General features: G+C 34.1%; 3 protein-coding genes across 3 annotated transcripts in view; 1 reads left to right on the forward strand and 2 right to left on the reverse strand.

Annotated features, from left to right (window-relative positions):
• Window positions 1-22048, reverse strand: part of LOC144856385 (caveolin-1-like) — a 237281-nt gene that overhangs the window by 21641 nt on the left and 193592 nt on the right. The window lies entirely within an intron of this gene.
• The window catches only part of LOC144856360 (inosine-5'-monophosphate dehydrogenase 1-like), a 70747-nt gene continuing 48940 nt past the window's right edge, over window positions 242-22048 (forward strand). Inside the window, exon 1 of the mRNA XM_078714349.1 lies at window positions 242-378. The gene's annotated coding sequence lies outside the window, so the exon portion shown is untranslated. The remainder of the gene's footprint in view (window positions 379-22048) is intronic.
• LOC144856222 (metabotropic glutamate receptor 2-like) lies at window positions 4668-9587 on the reverse strand. Its single transcript, XM_078714173.1, has 5 exons — window positions 9537-9587; window positions 7638-7785; window positions 6053-7101; window positions 5384-5639; window positions 4668-5119 (listed from the first exon to the last, which is right to left on the reverse strand). Exons 1-5 carry the CDS (start codon window positions 9585-9587, stop codon window positions 5052-5054), a joined length of 1572 nt encoding a protein of 523 aa, XP_078570299.1. The 3' UTR covers window positions 4668-5051.

Below are 22048 nucleotides of genomic sequence, written 5' to 3' on the forward strand. Positions count from 1 at the left end.
ATACCGAGTCATGTTGTCATTTATGTGTTTTTGTATATCCCATTGCGAAAAAAATCATGAAAGATTAGTTGAGGGCGGGTGAGAACAACACAACCAAAACATGCCAGCTGGTAATATGCAAATTAGAAAGGTCATAGGGTGTCGCGTATGTGTTTTTGTATATCGCATTGTGTAGAAAATCATGAAAGATTAGTTGAGGGAGGGTGAGAACAACTCGACCAAAACATGCCAGCTGGTGATATGCAAATTAGAATCGGTGAGTGGTCATACCGGGTCATATGCTGTCATTTATGTGTTTTTGTTGATTCCATTGTGAAGAAAATCATGTAAGATTAGTGGAGGGCAGGTGAGAACAACTCAACTAAAACATGCCAGCTGGTAATATGCAAATTAGAAAGGTCATAGGGTGTCATGTATATGTGTTTTTGTTGATCGCATTGTGAAGAAATTCGGATGTAATCTATCATTTTGATAGATAGGTGATTTTAACTTACCGTGAATTTAAATTTTAATCCATGTGGAATTAACAAGAATCGGTTATGTTCAAAAGAGGACAACTTTACACGGTGTTTACCTTTAAGAGCAAGTAAGTGTACTTAAGTGTATATTAAGTATATATTGCTCTCGCCAAAGCGCAAATAAACACATCTCTTATATATTTCAATTCCTGTTTTCAGTCTACGTTCTGAGGGGAACATCACACAACTACTGTAGTTACAATGTGCACGTCGCCACATACTCTGAACAAGTCTTCTCGGGTGAGGACTTCAAACTAGAGGTCCAGTAGTGTACGTAGTGGCTCGTCCTTAAATAACTCAATGTGCTTTTCGGATGAGTAGGGGGTTACCCTGGTGTACTTGTGGCAGCCAGTGTACTTGTGCGCAGCCAGTGTAGTTCATCTGGTTATGCGCTGCACTGCTTGTTGAGAGGACCTGATCGTAAATTCCGCAGTTTTCTTTGGATTACATTTTACGAATGCGAAGACGAATCCATACTTCTCCCCCAACCCCCCTCCCCCTACTTCTATATAACAAATGACCAGTACCTGTATACGCGCTTTAACATTTTGCCGCAAAGGTTACAGCGTCGTATCGAACGAATCCAAAACACAGGCCAAAAAAAAAAATCAAATATGTGACGTGTTGTGTTAGGCCTAAGAATCGCTTAGGTAAGAAGTGGGTCGCACGGATAACAGATCATACAAATAATATATTTTCCTTGAAACATTTGCTTCTCAATACTTTTTAAAACCTGCCTATTAATTTATTTTCTACAGAATGTCAAGTACGAACATATATTTTGTAGGCCTGTATTGTATTGTGTAAAGTGAAGATGTGAATACATTACCATGCGTTTTTATCACTCTTAGAATTTGTAATATTATGTAGCTTTGCATGTTTATTTATTTTAGGTTTATTTTATCCCTTGTAAAACTGATGATAAAAAACGGAATAGTTTAATAGTGTACAAGATAATACTTATTATTATTATAGTGGCTTATTATATAGGCATATGTTTGTATAACAACGAAATCAAATAGTATCGAGTGTTAAATTATTATTGTAGGACCCGTTTAAGCTTATTTTATGTTTATTTTATCCCTTGTAAAAATGATAGGACTCATATTGTCTTATTATATGTCTGTGTTTTTTTGTATAACAAAAAAATCAATAGTATTCGTTGGCATCGTTTTAATGCAAATAATTATTGTAGGACCCGTTTAGGCTTAGTTATTACACGGGTCTTTGTTGGCACAGTTATCGCTTCGTTTAGTAGAAACCAGCTTATACCTGGCTACCCGGGTAAATAACTACAGTACAGTGGGTTCATAGTATAGCTCAGTTATCAGAAACAAACAAAACGTAAACCACCGATTAACAATATATCCTAACAACCATTATTGTAGAAATTGGTAGATGTTCTTAGCATTTCCAATGACCTATACTACTAGGTCATGCTAGGTCATGTCAATTTATTGTGCGCATGTGGGGAAGCTGTGATGTACCTCAGATCTCGCTCCCCACCTCGACACAGTTTTGGCGGTTTCTAGGTCCAGACGATCGACTCATCGATTGACTTGACCTAGCTTGTTCCTAGATCAAAAGCTACCTAATAACATAACGATGTTTAGTACCACACTATCTTAGGACTACTTTGGCACTCGGCAAAGTGGGGTAATTTTACATCACACCATTTGTTTGTTTCTTGGATTTTAGTTGGTAATTGCTGGTGCATGCACTCGACATGTTTTTTCACATCCAACATAACATGAAACTGTAATGATTGGAAACACACTCGACAGAAATCTCACATTTATGGCTTTTATTTGACAAATTAGAACTATAATTGATTGAAACTCTGGCAACAACAAACGCTCTATAGTCAAATGCGTTCGCACGTGGATAGGACCTGGAAATGGTCGTAGTTATTTGTTCTCTTAACAGTTATAATCTAATCCTGTCCTATCGCCATAACATGATTTATTACTGATTATGTTTCAATCTCCGCGTTCTATTATGTTTTATGTGAAAGCGACTTTTTCATTGAACAAGTTTTAATAAAAATATATGAAGATTCTTACCACACTGTTTTTTCAACCACTATTTTGAAAAACATAGTGAACATAGCATAATACAGAATATAAAGCTCTGTCTACACTATCAAACTAGTTTGACAAAAAAAGTGTGATGTGCCCAAATATGATAGTGATATACCCAAATATGGTAGTGATATGACATCATCATTTCCATATATTGGCACATCACATATTTTTGTTAAATAATGTTTGATAGTGTAGACAGAGCTTAACGTGTGCGCAATAATTGTAACAAAAACACATATTCTTCTTTTTATTATAGCATGTTATCAGTGCCGTTGTAGGTATTTTCTTTTTATTTGCTATATTTTCAAATATTTACGATCAACGCACGTTGCAGTCAGTCATTTAGTAACACTTATTCTATAAGCAATAAATTACTTTAAATATTTAGTAAGATAGTTAGTAAACTAATTTCTCCATCTTCTAGCTTGGTTTAGTTTTGGTCACTAACATCTGGCCAATGTCCGATTATTTCTCTTATAAATTCATTCATTCTTTTCCTTTATTTCGGATAGTACATCCACACTAAATACACCCAGGGGCCCCTGAGCAGTAACCAGAAAAAAAAAGCAGGCATTAAAATAGAAAGAAGGCCACTTAGGGTTCCTAAACCTGGGGCACCTGCGTTACGCCACTGTACATCCATATACAAAATCTACAAAACAAAATTAGAACAAATTTCACCAGGAAATTATCAGTTGTAATGTTGAATACTATAAAGACTATAATTCTGAATAATAATAATATAAATTTAATTATATACAGTATAAACGCTTTTTTCGAACAACGTTTAAACCTTCATAAAGCCATAAGTCTACACTAATTGATTGTGGTTAATGTTGATGTTTTGCCATTGTACTTTTCTTTAAGTAAGTTAGGATAAGCAAATTACCCGTTTTAGTCTCGATTGTGGCGACATTTTCTCTTTTGAATATATTATGTGTCTTGTTCTTTAGCCCTTTCCTAGTAATTCTTACTTGGTGGCGAAAATCGTAAAGTTTAGTATTTGTAGCTGGCCTATTGCCATTTTGTAAAAAGAATCTATTTGGTTGGACTTGGATTTTAGTTAGATAGGACAACATCAACGTATTCGTTATGATGCTGCTTGAACCATGTACTGTACATGTGTGTTGGTAGCTGTGCCGTTTAGTGAAAATATCTGGTTTCACTGTATGTCTTGCCTTGTTCTGTCAGAACTCTATGTAACTTATTCTTTATGGAGCTTATACAAGCACAATATACAAATTAATGTTGTTTTCAATTATTATAGGTATCACTTGTTATTTTGTCAAAGAATTTGGAATCTGTATTGTTTTGTCAGAATTCTTCAGACTAAGTTTATCTTTACCATTATTGGAAAATATCTGCTTTTTTGTACTGTATTAGTATCTTTAGATTGACTTTAATTTAGTACACTATCTTGTTCTTTAAAATGTTAGGTTTTAAGCGTGGTCAACGTTATAGTTGATTACTTTTCATTTTGTGAAACACATGGTGCTTTGCTAATTTTCTAATCAGAAATGTTCAGATAGAAACAATCCGATTGGGAATATTTGTTATACAGTAATTGATTGAGGATTGTCAGAATGAGGGAACTGATTTACGGACATCTATACCAGACACAAACATTACATTGAGGAAGCCAAACAGAGATTTTAAATCGTCTGAAATATTCTAAAAATAATACAATGTGTCGTCATAGTTGATTTAAATCGATGTTTCATGGATTTTCAGTAGTTATATCGATTTTAGCATGTGTCTATGATCTTAAGCAGTTGTCAGTTACGATGTATTGCGATGGTTCCCGGTGGCGTTATCCAATCGACTTGCAGTAAAGTAGTTTTCCTGTGGGAAAGCTTACTATTGTATGTTAAGTCTATCCAAATTTAACGATCCCAATGTTTGACAAATAATTTTTACAAAAAATAATTACAATCTGAATAAAATCTTAATAAAAGAAAAGATGATGTAAAAGTGAAATGCGAATTCAAATGTTTAAAAAAAATCAGCATAGTTTTGTTTGGTAGAATATAGCTACGGTTTAGTTGTATTTTTTAAGTCGTAATAATGCGTTTAGATTCACTTTTACTCTATCTAAATTTAACGATCACAATGTTTCGAAAAAGAATTTATACAAAAATAATTATTATCTGAATAAAATATGACGACAAATGACGATATAAAAGCGAATGTTTAAAAAAGTCACTATTAACATATTGATTGGTAGAGCTACGGTTTAGTTATGACGTCATTGTATTTGTTTTAGAGTCATAGTAATATATACTATATTCACTGTATATCTGAACTTAAATACAACATTTATTGCAAGAGGTAAATAGGTATAATAATTTGTTTCCATCTCCACCCCGACTGAGGTCTTGCTGGTAGCGCTTTTTAAGAGGAAATATATACAAAGCCATGGTAATGCATACGATTTAATTTTACGTTTTGGTTAAATTTTGACTGCTACTTTAGCTGGGCTTAGGCCTGGGCTTCGATCCGCCGTAGTGTCTGCTGATACTGCAAGAAAAAAGAATCGAAACATATCACAATCGAACTAATGGCAGAGAGAGAGAGATATGATGACGCAGTTACAATCCGTTATGCTTGATTGATGTTATGAATGAAGTAGACATAATTATTTAGAAACTGGGTTGGTTACGAATATAGATTAGCCCTGTAGACATGCTATGTAACAATCAATCCAGAGATGTGTAAATAGAATACGAATGGAATTTGCTGATTTATTATTGGGTGGGTATTAGGAAAGATACTGTATCTTACCACTTATTATTGACAACTGCGATACGCCATTGTTTAATGTTGGACCGTACGATGTCGGTCCGGGCCCGAAAGTTGTCGGTCCGTCTATTGAATTACCTCCAGAGTACGAACGAGCTTTGGTCGTACCAGGACGACCGAGTGTTCGGGTATTTTTCTCAGGCTGCAGAAGAACAATGTACACTTTGGGGCCAAACAGACAGCCAAGCAACGAGGTCGCACTCAGCATCACAGCTAAACTCATCATTACGTCTTGTATCTACAAGAGAGTTTGTTGAGTTTATTAGGTTTTGAGTTTAATATACTCAAAGATCATTATGATTAAAACAGACATTATTTGTTATATTAAACACACCGACATGATTATTCAGCTGCTTCCATTTTAATCAATGGCAGAAACTATGTGGGAGGTTAGTTCAGTCAAAAAGGCGGCCATGTAATAGAACTATAAATGGAACTGTTACCGTGGAATATACTGAAAGGAACTTTATACAAAATTAACCTATGGAATGACAAGGATACACTCAGTTGTGTTTAAATGAAATGAAATAAATAAATACATACGGCGGGAAAAGTACAGCTAACAACGCTAGCACAGTAATTGTTTAATTTTCGAAACAGAAATTTAAAACATTTTAAAGCAGATGGAAAATAAAATGGTGCTAGTGTTACCTGGTAATCGATAACAGACGTCCCGATATAGATAGGGATGAATGCCATCCACAGGATACAAGAGGCATACATTGCGAAAGCGATGAATTTAGCCTCGTTGAAGTTTTCTGGTATTTTACGTGTTTTAAAAGCGTAAACGGTACAGCAGACAATCAGTAGAAACCCGTAGCAATTGGATGCCAGAAGTAATCCATCAGACACTTGACATCGTAAGACAACAGTATCTCTTGTCGGGTAGTTCTTGATTGCTGCTGGTGGATCTAATAATAACCAGATGGTCACCAGAAAAACCTGGACAGATATCAAACATCCGCAGATTACTATCTGTGCCTTTGGACCAGCAAACTTGGGTCGTTTGACCGTGTGAAGACAGTTGTTGAATATTCTGGAAATGCGATTGGTCTTTGTTAGAATAGCAGAGTAGCAAATGACAGAACTCAATCCAAGACTGCATCTCAGAGCTCCACAGTTTATATTAGTTGGTGGCGCTAAAATAATGAATGGTAATGCATAGCAGTAGGCGATACCGGATAACAACACATAGCTTAATTCTCTACCAGAAGCCCTGATGATCGGTGTGTCGTTAAACCGTATAAATACTGCAATCACAATGGCTGTGAAACTTAGGCCTACAGAAGCAAGAATGATGGCTATCAAGACGGTAGCTTCTCCCCAAGTGGCGTATTCAGCAGCGATCTCTTCACAATATGTTCGATTGCTGTCAGGCCTAAAGCCTAGTAGACACTCTGAGCATTCAAGATCGTTTACTTTCACCATGTACTCTTGACATTCGGTGCAGACCCAGCAGCATTGGCTGCCGCCTTGGATCTGCTTCACCTGTCCATGGAGGCAAGCTTCTGAGCATACTGATTTTGGTTCACTACCATCGTTCCAAGCCATGTCACTCTTGTTCAAGATTAGTTGTTCGTCTTTCCATTCTCCTATCTGTTTGTAGCTGTAAGTCGATCCTTCTCGTTGATATTGGAAAATCTGATACCTCCCTAGTCTATCGCCATCCTCGTTGAAGCTAACTGTTTTAGTTCCTTTTCCTAGAAGAAAACATTAAAACATTTATTGTACTGAACACCGTGCCAACAAAAATAACGCATTACCCGAGTGATTTTGCTTTGTTACGACTTCGACATGAATTAAATACAGTAGTTTGGAACTACAGTAGAAATGCCATTGTAAATGGAACAGATGTCTAAAGCTCTATCTACACTGCCAAACTGTAACAAAAACAATTTGATGTGCCCATACATGGACACTATGACGTCATAGGACTACTATTTAGGGTACATCACACTTTTTTTTATAAAACTATAGTTTGATAGTGTAAACAGAACTTTAGAGGATACTATGATTGTTTTACAGACTGTACTTTTCGACTGTTATCAATAGTTTTTAGAAATGCAATATTTATTTTAATACCTTACCAGTAAACTATGCCAGGAATTAGTTTTCGCTATTTTCTATAGGAGTATGAAACGCCAACAGAGTACAATTTATGGGACACATTTAGTATATTTTATTATTAAAATACTATTTTACGCTTATAAACAATGTGAGATATTTAAGAACTCACCTTCAAATTTCACTTGCTTGATATACTTAAGTAATATTTCACCGTTGAGGGCGATTTTTTCTAGAGAACCTTCTTCGTATTCGGACATGTTCTGTAGAGCATACGCAAACGCATACACCGAGTCAACGACAAAAGCAACTTTGTCTTCCTGAACAAAAGTATCATTTGTAAATATACTTGGAATATCTGAAATACAAGAAAAAAAAATCTCTAAAGAGTCTTACACAATTAATACGATTCAAGTTATCGTCGGTTTAGCTACGCGCATATCAAGTAAAATGATTGGCGCGAGCCGCGTGGTGCGTCGTGAAAACTAAAAATTGAGACGTTGTTTTATTTTCCGGAGCGGGAACCAAAGCAGGTTCGACATTATGCGTCAACTAGATTGCGGTTCACAATATTTATAGGCCTAGCTATGCAAGCGCAATATGCACTAAATATTTATATTGTGATTCTCTTTGACTTCTTATATAATATTTATTAATAATTCCGAGAAAATATAATTAATAGTTAAAGTTAATAATTATCATGTCGTTATTTTAATTAAAATGAGTTCATTCAATCAGCTGCAATAAGCTAGGCATAATACATAAGCCAATTTTTACGCATCTTCATTGTCGATCCTTACTGTTCAGGGAGTTTATTAAAATTCTTAATCTAAATCTATTTCCGATATAATAGGTTAACGCATCTCTTGATGCTTTCTGATATAAGTGCATTAATAATAATATTTCTTGACTGTCTTAAAACCTTGACAACAACAGTGCTATGGGCTAGATACTGATGAATGAGATTCACTATTGCCTTGCATGCTTCACGATTGCAATGCCATGCATTCACTTTTTGTTTTATTAAAGCAGACATCTGGTACTCGATAAATACTCGCGAGTTGCTCACGTTATAAGATGTATTATTTGGTCATAATAAAATTTGAACTAAAAATATAAACAATTTTATAAGATATTTAACATTTGGTACTCGATAAATACTCGCGAACTGCTCACGTTATAAGATGTATTAGCCTATTTGGTCATAATAAAATTTGAACTAAAAATATAAACAATCTTTTAAGATATTTGGACATTTGGTACTCGATGAATACTCGCGAGTTGCTCACGTTATAAGATGTATTATTTGGTCATTATAAATGATCAAGTTGAACTAAAAATAGAAACGGTAAACGATTTTATAAGATTGTTCATTATATTTCGGATTACTGGACTGTAAAATCATGACGTAATATTAATTAAAACCTTAATTCCTAACATGCATCTTGATATTGCAGAATGTCCTGTTTCAAAACATTCAGCTATGCATGCGTATTTTAGTTTTGTCCTAATAGGACGGAGTTACCCGATAATGGTACAATTCATTTTGTTGAACGTAATAATAGTGTATTTTAATAATAGGCAGAAATAGCGAAGTAAATCGGTAGGTCTATGAATCATAACAAATCGTTTGGAGGTGTAATTATGCTTACATAGTGTCTTATTACTACTAAACGTTTATGATGCAAAGGTAATAATTTATTTACGCTCTATTTTAAAGTTTTGAATACAATTTCACTGTTCAAATTTACCGATACTTAAGATTTTAAGACGTTTTAAAAATCGTCTTAGATGGTTTACATATTGTAATACATAACAAATGTTGAGGTTTGGTGTTGTATAGACTGTTATATTTTATGTTTCTATCCGTGTCTCTTTTAATTGTTATTTTAATATATTTGTTAACTCATAAGCCAGAATTGGCTGGTCTTGTAATTTAAGCAAGAGTGTTATTGATTAAATAAATAAATAAATACAAATACAAAAATACGTTTTTTTTAAACTCTACCACATACAAAAACTCGTAAATTGTTAGTGACGTCATCGTGGTTAACCATTTCCCTCTACTTACCTTTGCATGACGTGATATTGTTACCGCTTGGCACATCGTAAGTACAGCCATGTTGTTCTTCCCAAAACGTCTTGAACCATTTGTTTCTAGAGTTATTTAGTGGATTCAGTCCCAAAAAGTATTCATTAAATCCTATATAAAAGAATACAAGTTCCGTTTGATTTTTTTCAACTTTCTATTTACTATGCTTTTGTATTGATTATTTATATTCAGTTTTAATTCTGCTATTTTAGACTTTTACTTCTTTTACTATACACAAATATTGAAAACAAAATGTCAACAGTGTATCTAGGGCGGTAAAGTATAACCTTTCTGTCGAATCATAAGCAAATAGTATAGGAAGTTTACGGTAACTATAATTGTGATATTCTGTTCATTAGGCCTATAAAGTCTACATTGATTATGCAGCTATTCAATTTCTGACACTCATTACATTGTAATTAAATTGAATAGCACAATCCATGTATAATAAAATAAAAAGCATACAACAAAATCAAATAAATATAGCAAAAATGATCAATTTAAAAAAAAATCAAATTTAAACAAAACAACAAAATAAAATCAATTAAAAAAGCAATATATAATAACAAAAAAAATCAATAAAATAGAAATAAGCAACTATAAAAAAAAATATACAAAATAAAAAAAAGTATAAAAAAATCAAAATGAAAAAACCCACAAAATCAATACAAACAAAGGGAAAACAATTATATTATGTTAACAAGGCCAACAGCCATAAGTCGCGTGCTCTCAGAAAACAATTCAAAAAGTGATGTACTTTAAAACTTTTCTGTACATCAAAACAGTTCAAAAAGTACAGAAAAGCGATAAAACGCATAGTGATACCGGACCGACAGACAGACCGACAGACCGACCGACCGACATAATGAACTATAGAGTCGCGTCCACGCGACTAAAAATTAACCATGCAAAAGCCTATTTTTATAGTATTGCATTTTTACAGCTACATTTCTGATACATTCATTACTAGACTACAAATTCTATAACATCAGTATCTGTTTTTTTTATATTATCTTAACCCATAAAAAAATAATCCAACCGTTTTTGGCCGGCTGTTATTTTATATTAAAATGCCGACAATATTTCGTCGTTAATTGGTTTAAAAATGTCTCATGTTCTCTCTAATTGCATTCAACTCCAGGCATATGTCTTATGTTTTATTTTACGGATTGAATTATTTAAATTCTTCCTGGCTAGTTAGATATTTTTGGAATAAATATATTCTGTCTGTGACTTTTATAAGTTTGTCGAATGCATCTTATCTATCCCATCTAGACTCACTTATATTTTCGGCCAACTCGGCAGTTTTAGTTCACTTTTGGATCTGTTATTTGTTTTATCAAAGATGACATTTTTAAATTTGTTATAGTCTCTGTTTGAACTCTAAATAAATGATCTTGACGATATCTGTGATATAATTTCTGCTTGCCAAATCACACATTGTCGAACTCGAATATTCCGAATCACAACTTTCCGAATCAGAACTTGCCGAATCACAACTTTCCAAATCCGAAAATTCCGAATCCAAACTTGCCGAATCACAACCTTCCGAATCCGAACTTGACGAATCATTATTATTATTATTATTATAATTATTAAAACTAATTCCCCCGGTTTGGGTGCTAGCTTGGTGTTTTTGTCTTTTTGTTCTCTGCCTTTTGGTTTCCACTCTTTCTCTTTATTGTTGAGCGCATAGAGACATCGTTTATTTGCGCTATATAAATCTACCTATTATTATTATAACCTTCCGAATCCGAACTTGTATATAATTGTGTTGTATTATCTCGACAACAAAAAGAAATACTATACATTAATTATATATAAATAGACAGACAGGTTTTAGGCATAAAAACACAATAATGACCGAACTGTTCTACAAAATTGTCTTTATAGACACAGAGAAAAGGTCAAGTGGACGTTTTAGTATTTTAAAAGCGAAAACACAATAAACTATAGTTCTAATTTCCGTTGCGCAACGAATTATCCTCTCCCAGTTGGAGGTTATAAAAAAAAGCACAGCCACTAATTTTTACTTAGTTTATTGCTACATATGTGTTTGGTATTTAATGAGGGTGATCCATCCAGCAATTGCTGATCATTAGGGACCCTCCGAGGTTCACAAGACAAACATATACACAAGATGCTACATAAACAACGTCTTTGGGAGTGGAGTTGTAATTTTGTCCTGACATGTGACGGGACTTGATCCCAGGACCCTTGGAGTGGTAGCCAAGCATCATAACCACCAAGCCACAATTTGCTTCCCGATGAAGAGCAAATTAACAATAATTTACAATTTAGTACAAAGCATGAAATGGTTAAAAGGGCAATGTTATTATAACACTAATACACAAACACCAGTATGACACGCCGCAGTTGTCTTTTGCATTATTTATTACCAACACTGCCAATCACATCACCACCATCACTACAGACACTATACAAAACAGAATGCCTATAAATTCGAGGAAATACGTAATCCCTAATCTTAACAATTGCTTTTCTTGAAAAACATATTTCCATCAATGAATTTCTTAATGCAGTTATTAGCCGCATTTCATCCTCCAACACAATGTTCTAATTCCATGCCCAGATGCTAAGAAATTAACCTAAATTGTGGAGTTTTATTGTGATACTAGTGCACGTACACTCTTACAAATGCTCAACAGCCACATACGTTTTCGAAAAATAAATAATAATTAATATTAATTTAAGGCACAAGGTGGTAGACCAATGTTTGCGTTGGAATTTGTTGTTAAATCCTTGGGTCTTTTTAACGGCTTGGGCAATATGTAATTAGTTTATATTAAACGGAATTCTAAAAGAAACACTTTCCTTCGGAACTAAAGAAAGTGTCCTCTTAATAGGGGTATCCGATCTGAAAGGGTTTGGGCAACGTTGTTAATCATTATTTTCTGTAGTTCGTTACATAATAGGAGTGTCTCCTGTATAGGGTGTCTCCTGATTAATGGTTGGCCGTAGAGATGTTTACTTTAGTTCGTTTCACAGCAAAGTGTTCCATGATTAGGTGTGTCCCCTGTAATATTATTGGTGTCTCATAAATAGATGTTAGCTGTAGTGCTAACCATTTCTTCTACTTAGTTTAAAGATGTATTGTCCCCCAAAAACATGAAAAATGAAGATTAACTAAATCAGACTTTGAATATGTTATTTTGTAGTTTCAATCAAGTTAATTACTTCCATAGAAAAAAAAATTTAAAAAAATATTGTTTTCACTTTGTAAAATGACAAAATTAATGGTTAAATTTAACCAAAAATCCATTGGCTGGCAGCCAATTTGACAATTTTTTGCTTTAAATTACATTTTTTCAGGTAAATACATTTTTTTTTTATCCAATTGTTGGTCAAAGTGGATAACCTATTATGTTACATTAAAATGGAATATTCAACAAAAAATGTTTTAAGAATTATATTTTCAGGGGGACAATACATCTTTAACAAGAAAGTGTCCCTTAATAGGTGTTTCATGAATAGAGGTTGACTGTATTGCTAACCATATATTTCCTCTCGTTAGTTTAACAGGAAAGTATCCCCCCTTAATAGAAGTGTCCCCTAAATAAATGTGTCTCAAAGAAGAGGTTCTATTGTAATGTACAGCTTATACTAATTTCGGTTATGTCGCGCAGCGGATCTTGTCTATGATCTTGATCTATTGACCTGTATTTAGATTTTGATTGCTTGTTATAAGAATAAATTAAATACGTGTGTAAAATGTAAATTAATATATAAATAGACTGTGTGTATTCATTAACCAATTTTTGTAACATTGAACCAAGGCAAGGCAGAATGCTGAGCTCCGGAGATCAAAGGGTTTATCTGTAGTTGCGACACGATCAGTTCCACGCCTCTTAACAGATACACCGCGCGCCGCGAAGAATATGTTACACATTTTGGTATATAGTACTATTGGTATTTGTCGCAGCCAAACATAGGATCAAGGGGCTGTTACGAGTTCCTATCTTGGCAAGGCGAGCGCAGTGTCCTATTGTTAGATTACCTCGGTTGAACCCACGCATAAAGTGAATTAAAAAACAACAACAATATGACCGGGTCAATGATCAATTAATAAACGTTAAAATAATAGCCATGCCACGTGATGATTAATTAATATAATTTTTAGAATTAGATACCATTCGCAGCCGTGTAATTATTAATTGATAGTATCAGGGAAGAGTAAAATTACACTCTTGTGTAATTAGTATTAAAATGAAGTACAGTAAGATACTCTTAGCAGGCGCGTGATAATTAATTAATAACATTCAAATAAAGTACAAACTTTTAAGTAGACGTGTATTATTAATGTTTTAATAGGTTATTATAGAATAAAAGAACAAAGAAGCATGGATGAAAAGCCCCGATCTATCTAGGCTATTATTTTATTTTTGTTTTTATCAGGTAACGCCCTGTATTATAGCTTGGTTTCCACAGAGGGACACAACGCAAGTGCAGGATGGCCAACCTCTAACACCCCCATTATGAGGGATGTTTTCGTCAGGTTTCGAAATCGTCCATTTAAGCTTGGTGGATCGCGTTGCGTTACTATACTAGTGTGAACTAAGCTCGAGTGACACTGTAATGGACGAAATATATAGAAGCCTATATTTCAGCATGGCTAACCCTAGGAGGGATGTGTTTGTCTGTTCCCGAAAGCGTCTCTTTAAGCCTGGTTCCCACTGAGACGCAAGGACATTGACCAATGACAAGCGACAGTTCGAATAATCCACCACTTGTGATTGGTCGACTCGCTGACGTTGCGCTTACGTCCTAGTGTGAACCAAACCTTATAATGAGTTATTCTATCATATTTATCGTTATAACCCCGATAATCAACATCATCATAACAAGAGTAATCGAGAGTTGCAAACTCCGTCAGGAGTAAAAAGAGAAAAAGGAGCAGGATCGTCATAAATATAGGTCTTGTAGTTTTGATGTACGGCCTAAAAAATGATTAAAATAATAATGGTGGTCCAGAATTGGGATGATCTTGGTCCGGATTGCCTCCACAATTGAATGGAGTTCTCCTCTGTCTACATATCTATCTGTTTAAATTTGGTAAAGATCCGCTATTTAAGTGTTACGTTATCCTGCTAAACAAACACACACAAATATCTCGTACAAAAATATGACCTCCTGGCGGAAGTGATAATGACATAAATAGATGAACTATAATATTAATTTGTAATTTTTCCTTCATTAAAAATTATAATAATATTATAAGACGTAATAATATTATTATTTTTAGCCGCGTGCTATTCATTACGTATTAAATGAAATCACGTAAACAAGTATTTGTGCGTCACATATTTCATTAGATTTTCTCAAGGGTTTCATCTGAAAAGCCTTCACAAGTGGATTGATATGATTAAGAACGTAAAGCCGTCGTAGAATCACCGCTGCTTCCTATCCTATTACCCGAAGTAGTTAGAAAAAATATAACGGAGACCTAATATTCGAGCGAGACGTAGACGCAACGTGAGGAAGTTAACCAATCACAAGCGATTGTTTGAATATTTCATCGTTTGTGATTGGTCAATTCACATACCTTGCGTCACGTCGTGGAATCACCACTGCTCCCTATCCTATTACCCTAAGTAGTAGTAGAACAATAAATAAATAATATTAGAGCAAGCCAATATGTCTACCAGGGCCGTAGCCAGGATCTGTCAAGGGGGTGTTCGGACACTAAGTATTTGCGTCTCTAGTGGGAACCAAGCTTAAAGAGTTGAATAATTATAAAAATTGTAATTATTACAAATGTTTTATCTAAATTGCATTCGTCCTCAAAAAAATTACTATAAATATTCATAAATTAACCGTAATTAAACTTGACCTTTAGTTAACGAAAAAATGGTAGTATTTACTTGACCAATAAATAATACCATCAATTCCAGAATAAGGGATTAACCTGGTAGTTATGCAATTTAATGGGTTATAAAGGAATGGTAATTCTGAAATTGTTCGCTATTGTTTTGATATATCTAATGTAAACATTTAATTAATTTTTATTAAGAACAATTCTGACATAGAATGCCTAACCCCTTCTTTGTGACACCCATATTCAGAGGACACCAGTATTGATGGGGCAGTGCGGGCCTGGAGTTGTCCCATTAAGCTTAGTTCCCAGTTGGACGCAAGGACGTAAACGCAACGCAAGCGTGTTGACCAATGACAAGCGATAGTTCGAATACTCCATCGCGCGTGATTGGTAATCTCACTTACGTTGCGTTACGTCCTTGTGTTGTGTCTCTAGTGGAAACCAAGCATTAAGCTTGATTTCCACAACGCAAGGGCGTAAAGAAATCGGAATGCTTGGTTCCTGGGTTTCAGATGTAAGCCCATAATTCCAATCATTGTGATAACATGTAACTCCCACTCTCTTACATCGCACTCAGTCGTGGCTTTCAATTTAAGTGGAGAATGTAAAGGCTATTTTGGATCCAAGATGTTCCCAGTACAATTCCGGTCATGTTGATACCCCGTGTGTATGAGCTGTGCGTTCAGTAGCAAAACCTATTTAACGAACTAAAGCGTGGTTTAGGACGCAACGCAACGCGACCTATTGACGCATTGACGCAAAGTGCTGTGTTGCGTAATCACAAGTGGGAACCGATGACGCAACAGTGCTGCAAACATCGCAGGTTTGATTTCACGCAGGCGGGGGAAAACTCAATTATTGGAAGGGAATTTTCTTAAGTTGCGTGTTACGTAGCGTCGCTTTACTCTATATATCCCTTGTAATAGATATAGTACCAGCACGCATTGTTATTTCATATCGCTGATTACCTTTAATCTGATTTAACTTTCAAACCGGTTCAAAGAATGGAAGGCCTTGATTTGTTTTTGAACTATATAATTAAAATAACGTTTTAATCTCTGTCTACACTCATCAAATGTGACAAAAAAGTGTGATGTGCCCAAACACAGTGGTGGTGTGCCCAAACATGGTAGTTATATGACATCATCATGTCCATATATGAGCACATCACATGTTTTTGTCACCTAAAGTTTGATATTGTAGACAGAGCTTTTAAACCAAATTCCAATTAAACTATCAAAATTCTCTCTCCTTCCCCTCGAAGTAATACGCATTGATAAGTATTTCAATAATGGCCTCAATTCTTAATATCGATTTTTTAGCCCGGTTTAATGACATTTTGTAATGCATTGTAAAATATAATGCGTATATCGGCCCTGATTTCCCCCTGTAATAATGCCTTTCTGTTTTAATCAATTTTTAATATCGATTTTTTTAGCCATTTTAATGACATTTCGTAATGTATTGTAAAGTATAATTCGTATATTGGCCTTGGCTGCAATTTTTGTATCTCATTTTTGTTTTTTTAATTACTATTAGAGACCATGTCAGCTTTATTATACTGCAGTAACTGCAGTAACTACACTTTGATTTACTTTAACCTGTTTATGGAATTATTTAGCAAGTTTTTTTGTAACACTGATTGCATCGGTGAAGCATTGAAACTCATAGGTTATCGCACTAAAAAGATTTAGTTACCGCAGTAAATGGATTTAGTTACCGCAGTAAATGCAGTAAAATTATTTTGACATGGTTCCTGAGAAATCCTGAATTAGTTATGAATAGTGAACAGTTCTTTTCTTAAATTACAGCAATTTTCACGATTTTTTTTACCCCGGCCACAGAATTTGGGTTCAGTGTGAATACACCTTTGATTCAAGTGTGCGTAAATATGATGGTGACATACCCAAATATGATAGTGATTTACCCAAATATGGTAGTGATATGACGTCATCATGTCCATATAATTATGGGCACATCACATTTTTGTTTGTCACATAAAGTTTGTAGACAGAGCTTTACAGTATAGGTAGCCTGTCATTAGCTCTTTCAAAACATCGTGTGTGAATGTGACTTTATGGTTATTTCATTCATTCAATTTAATTTGTGTTTAGACTATTCATTATGCCTGCTATTTACGTTTGTTATCTGTTGCAATTACCAGAAGAGAAGGCCGGAATGATTGTCCGTACTATTTTAATAACCCTCTCCAGAATTACATCGAACAATAATGCTTTCATAATGACGTATTAAGATTATCATGATATTTGCAATGTAATGATTGATTCTCACAAGGCTAACATAATACAGCTATCGAATGCAATAGTTCGCCCTACAAAGTAGTCGGAATAATTGGCAATAATTATTGAAATTATTTAAAATTCTGTTTAGAATTATTTGTATTATTTAGAATGCATCGGCTAAACTAATTTAACCTCCAAAACCGAAAGTTGATAGCGAATGAAGTACACATATAATGAATGTTTTTGATGAGTTTAGCTATTGAATGGAGATGTTCTCCAAATACAAAACGTTATGAAATTCTTTATAAAAGCCATTGTACACAGACAAGCGGTATAGCTTGTCCCACGTAGAATCTGTATCTATCCTGAGCGGAAACCGCCCATCGCTCGGCGTTGCGTGTGAATGATCATAATGAAACATAATATTAATGTTATAGAATATATTATATTTTATAATTGTATTACCGTTACCGCTCGTATGTGTAAATTGGCCTTAAACACACCTTTAAGGGTCTTTCACACCTGTTCCGGTCCCGGCGCCGGAAAATCCAATCGAACGTCAATGTTTCGTTTTCACGCGGCTACGCGCACATCGACTGGCCCATAGCCGCGTGGAGCGTCGTAAAAACGAAACATTGATGTTCGATTCGTCGGACCCGAACCGTGCCGGAACAGGTGTGAAAGACCCTTTACACGAGCAAACAATTATTCAATCGCTTTCACATCCAACTGTCACGCAAATGTGGCGCTCGGATTTTTAATTTCTTTTATTTCGGAAATTTTATCCGTATTAAAAAACGTACAAAAAAAAAAACAAAAAAAAAACCCCGACGTATTATTATTATTATATAGAAACTATGATTAAAATGTATTGTTGTCTTTCGATGCATTGATTTTATCGCTTTTGTAACAGTTGATAACAAATGTTTTCTTGTTCGGTTTCAGTTTTTATTTTCAGTTCTTTTTCTTAATTCAACGATTTGACAAATCATAAGCGATGGATTATTCGTACACTGTCGCTTGCGTCTACGTCTTTGCCTTGCGTCCTTAACTTGGTGTTCACTAGAGACAGCGCAAGAACGTAAGCTCAACGCAAGTGACTTCACCAATTACAGTGAGTTATTCAAACCGTCGCTTGTCATTGGTCAACTCGCTTGCGTCCTTAACTTGGTTTCCACTAGAGACAGCGCAAGGACGAAAGCTCAACGCAATTGACTTCACCAATTACAGTGAGTTATTCAAACCGTCGCTTGTCATTGGTCAATTCGCTTGCGTTACGTCTACATTCTTCCGCTGCGTTTCTAGTGGTAACCATGCTTTAGTGGAAACTAAGCTTTAGAAAATTTACCTTGGACATCAAACCGTTCTGGTCGAACAGTGATAGCGTCTGCGGCAACCTTCTCTTTCCCGCTCTGGACGATGGACTCCTTAGTTCCCCAGCCGTCGCTAGCCACCCAGACAAATCGATCGGTTAGGTTAGCACTAGCCTCCAGCAGGCCCTGTATTTGATCATCCTGGGCGAATATCACAACTGCCCTGGCTTTCTTATCTTCGGCAAGGTATGATACTATCCTACTGTAAACGGCCGCCGTGGCTCCACGTTCGATTACCTCAGATCGAGAAATGCATATTCCTAACAACAACAAAACCAATACAATAATTTAATGTTTATATTTAGGACGTTATTTAATATTGATCGTTACAACAAATTCTTTTCTGAATGTATTGATATTATTTTACATACAATAATTATTATCTAATATTATCTTTATTGCCATCATACGTTAGACAATTACTGTATATTGTTTTGTATTAAGTAATGAAACATTGTGTACATTATCCGTATTGGTGAAAACAATAAAAAATAACAAATTAAATAATATAAATAAAGGAAAAAATAAAAAAATAAAATAAAAAAAAAAGAAAAAATACATAAAGAAGAAGCAAGAAATTAATTTATGTTGCAAAAAAAATGTATTGAGTGAAAGTAGAATGTGAAATGAAATGTTGTAAGAAAGGATGACATGAAGTTGAGAATGAATCTCACAAACAAAAATACATTAAAACCAGTTACAACCATTTAAAATCAGTTAATTTTAAAACCAGTGAAAACCACTTAAAACCAGTTGATTTTAAAACCAGTTACAACCACTAAAAAAACATTTACTTTTAAAACCAGTTTCAACCACTTAAAACAAGTTAAGTTTAAAACCAGTTACAACCAGTCAAAACTAGTTGATTTTAAAACCAGTTACAACCACTTAAAACCAGTTGATTTTAAAACCAGTTACAACCACTAAAAAAACAGTTAATTTTAAAACCAGTTACAACCACTAAAAAACCAGTTGATTTTAAAACCAGTTACAACCACTTAAAACCAGTTATTTTAAAAACCAGTTACAACCACTTAAAAACCAGTTGATTTTAAAACCACTTAAAACCAGTTGATTTCCAAACCAGTTAACAATAAACATTGAGTATATTTTGGATAAGCTATTCATTGTATATTAAGAGTTTCAGTTCATCACATTTTTTATTTTTATTATTTGCTATTTATTTATGGTTATCGTAACTTAAACATTTAGGCCTTTTTTTTCTTATTTTTCTTTATTTTTAATACGATAAATTAATTATTTCAACATATGGCATATTTCTTAATTATACTACTTCTTTTGCAAGTTGGTGTTAAGCTTTGATTAGTTTCTTTTCACTAAATCTTATCACCTTTTGTCAATGATATGTTTATGTTGTTTTTTTGTTGGCAATAAAATCAGTTACTATATAGAAAACGAACGTTCATTCATGCGGTTAACCTATGCGTCATACAATAACTTATTGGTTATGTGTACAGAGATTCTGTAGATAGTACATCCTTAAGACCACAACATAAAAAAATGAATCTCCCTTTATTACGCTTTAGTACAATATTAATTTTGAGATCGTGTTATTACATTATCTAATGTTTATCGATTAAACACAATATTATAATTAGTTCAATAATTATAGAGAATGCAGCAGCAAAGCAACCCTCATTGAGTTGATGATGAATCTGTTGTAAGTTGTAGGCCTAAGAATTAGATTCAGGTAATAGTAGAGCATCTTTTAAGTACTAGAATCATTATACAATTAATACATGTTTAGACAGAAATCAGTAAAATGATTAATATTTTAGCACATGGCGTTTCATAGGTATAACCATGATCTCGTAGTATTTAGACAAAAAACGCTGACTGGTGACCTAACATAAAATTTTAAATGGCATGTATAAAGAATAGAACCTCTTCTTATGACAAAAATATTAATTTCTACGATCGACAATAATTAAAAATGTATGGTGTTTTAAACGTTAATTGTTTCATATAAAATAAGAGAAATTGGAAACTAAAGAACTACATTTACATTAGGAACGTGATTTTACAAATATCTGATACTACGCGAGTAGTAGAACACTCCATTCTGTTATGATTTATTAAGAGAAAAAAAATCATTAGCTGGCAAGCTGGAAAATTTGTTTTAAAAGGTTGGCATGTTTGCATTGTATAAGATACAATCACAGTGATTTTTATTGCTACCTTTAAGTACACCCATTATTACGACGCGTCTGACGTTGTAACCCCATATGTTTACTTACTGTGTTGAGGTTCTATGTAATTGTTTATCGGAGTAGTGCCTAAAATGTTTAATGGTTTCCATGTAGTTTTATAGACGTATTTTTTCCATCAACCAATCTGGGTGATATCGAATTACTCAAATGTGACGAACAAAGATCACGTGTTCACAAAATTTAATTAATTGGTATTTTATGTTTTCAGTCGATTTGTAGTGAAATATTTATAGGCCTACGTGGTGAAAGAAAATGAAATACATTGGACAACGTGTTAGTCCTCGATTCTTGCTTTAAAAGCTACTATTTGTCTGATGATTTTGGTGCAATAGACCTAACGCATCCGTGAAATTATCAATTAGCTTTATAGCTAGTAACGATCCTTGGTGGTTAGGAATAAAATATATCATAAAAACTCCTATTTGATTGAGATCAGTATTACGTAATGTTACCTCTTCCCCAATACTGTATATAGGCCTACATATTTTTGTTTAAAAACGTTGAATTCATGACGTTTTTTTATGACATTTACTATCCCTTTCGTTAACGCGATGTTTGCGCGTTTCTTGAATGTGAATGAACATTATAACATTAATGTAAAATCATGTTAAATTAATCTGGCATTTGCCAATATTTAGCCCAGATCCCTGCAGCGATTTAACGAATAACCGTTAGCTATAACGTATTGAAGTAATGTGTGTATTGTTGAGATACCGTAATTAAGATAATTTGTAATCTGTCAACGTCTAGAACACGCCTGTTGTGTTCGGTTGTTTTCTCATATCCTCATATAAATCATTGAGAAGTG

Source organism: Antedon bifida, chromosome 11 (genome assembly GCF_963402885.1).
Source record: "Antedon bifida chromosome 11, ecAntBifi1.1, whole genome shotgun sequence".
Lineage (NCBI taxonomy): Eukaryota > Metazoa > Echinodermata > Crinoidea > Comatulida > Antedonidae > Antedon > Antedon bifida.

Excerpts from the sequence above, each read along its gene's own strand:
- LOC144856222 (XM_078714173.1), bottom strand. The coding sequence starts at position 9,587 with ATGGCTGTACTTACGATGTGCCAAGCGGTAACAATATCACGTCATGCA. Across the intron at positions 7,786-9,536 it reads CAATATCACGTCATGCAAAG|GAAGACAAAGTTGCTTTTGT; the intron begins GTAAGTAGAGGG and ends ACTTTTGTTCAG. Across the intron at positions 7,102-7,637 it reads CAAGCAAGTGAAATTTGAAG|GAAAAGGAACTAAAACAGTT; the intron begins GTGAGTTCTTAA and ends GTTTTCTTCTAG.